The sequence below is a fragment of the Trachymyrmex cornetzi genome, unplaced genomic scaffold (assembly GCF_001594075.2).
Source record: "Trachymyrmex cornetzi isolate Tcor2-1 unplaced genomic scaffold, Tcor1.1 C3849916, whole genome shotgun sequence".
Taxonomy (NCBI): Eukaryota; Metazoa; Arthropoda; class Insecta; order Hymenoptera; family Formicidae; genus Trachymyrmex; species Trachymyrmex cornetzi.
The window spans coordinates 1-936 of NW_017294767.1; the positions used below are offsets into that span (position 1 = coordinate 1).

Here is a 936-nt window from a genome sequence, read left to right on the forward strand (position 1 = left end):
CAAATAGTTTTTGTGTCAGTAATAAAACTTTGGTTATTGGTACAAAACATTTCTCTCAGTGTATGACAAAAGTCTTTTTTGAAAATATAAATGAAGTGCAAAAAAAATTACTTTGATAAATATCAAATTTATAAATAGCACGTGATAATATGATATTATAATCTTTATACATAAGCGGGTGAAAAAAAATATGTATGTATATATAAATAAGTTATAACATACTTAACAATTTTTTAATTTTTGTCACAGGCCTCTTAAAGGATGCATTCGCGTTAAATAGTTGCATGCATTTTAACGGGAACAAATTTAACACGAAGTGGATGAGCAGGATGCAGCACTAAATCAACTTCCATTCGCAAGTCCTTTAAGTAATCAATGGGCTCCAAGTAGAAATTATGAATCAGAGAGGCTATCATTGCTTTCATCTCCAGCAGAGCGAATCGTTGGCCTGCAATTTGTTATATATCTCAAATTAATTGTTTATATGAAAAAATATCAAAGATCTAACTTACCAATACAATTACGTGGTCCAGCACTGAATGGTAAATATGAGTAAGGATGACGATTTCGAATTTTATCTAACAAAAATCTATCTGGATTAAATATCTCTGGATTTGGCCAAAAATTGGGATCCCTGTGGAGTCCATAGATATTAAGATGCACATTTGTTTTAGCGGGTATTATATATGACTCTGTAAAGTATATTTTTTTATTAATTTAGAAAATATTAAATAGAATGCATATATCTCATTAAAATAAAAAAAAATTAAATTTTTTTTCAGCAAAAAGTATTGTAATATTAGCTATTATAATATTGTATTTTATAAATATTTATATTAACCCTTACCGTACTAATATGTGTAACTAGTGACTGAGCGATTCCTGTTCGTGCAAGTTTCTTTGAATCTTTCGGTAATTATAAATTATACTACATTT

The 936-nt window shown here is 28.0% G+C and overlaps 1 protein-coding gene across 1 annotated transcript; it reads right to left on the reverse strand.

Annotated features, from left to right (window-relative positions):
* Positions 1–180: 180 nt before the first annotated feature.
* On the reverse strand, positions 181–692 carry LOC108757362 (cytochrome P450 4C1; the record flags this gene model as incomplete). The annotated part of the gene is made up of 2 exons (XM_018504961.1): positions 181–448; positions 513–692. Coding segments are annotated over 2 exons (356 nt in total), but the record flags the coding sequence as incomplete, so codon positions are not given.
* Positions 693–936: the final 244 nt, after the last annotated feature.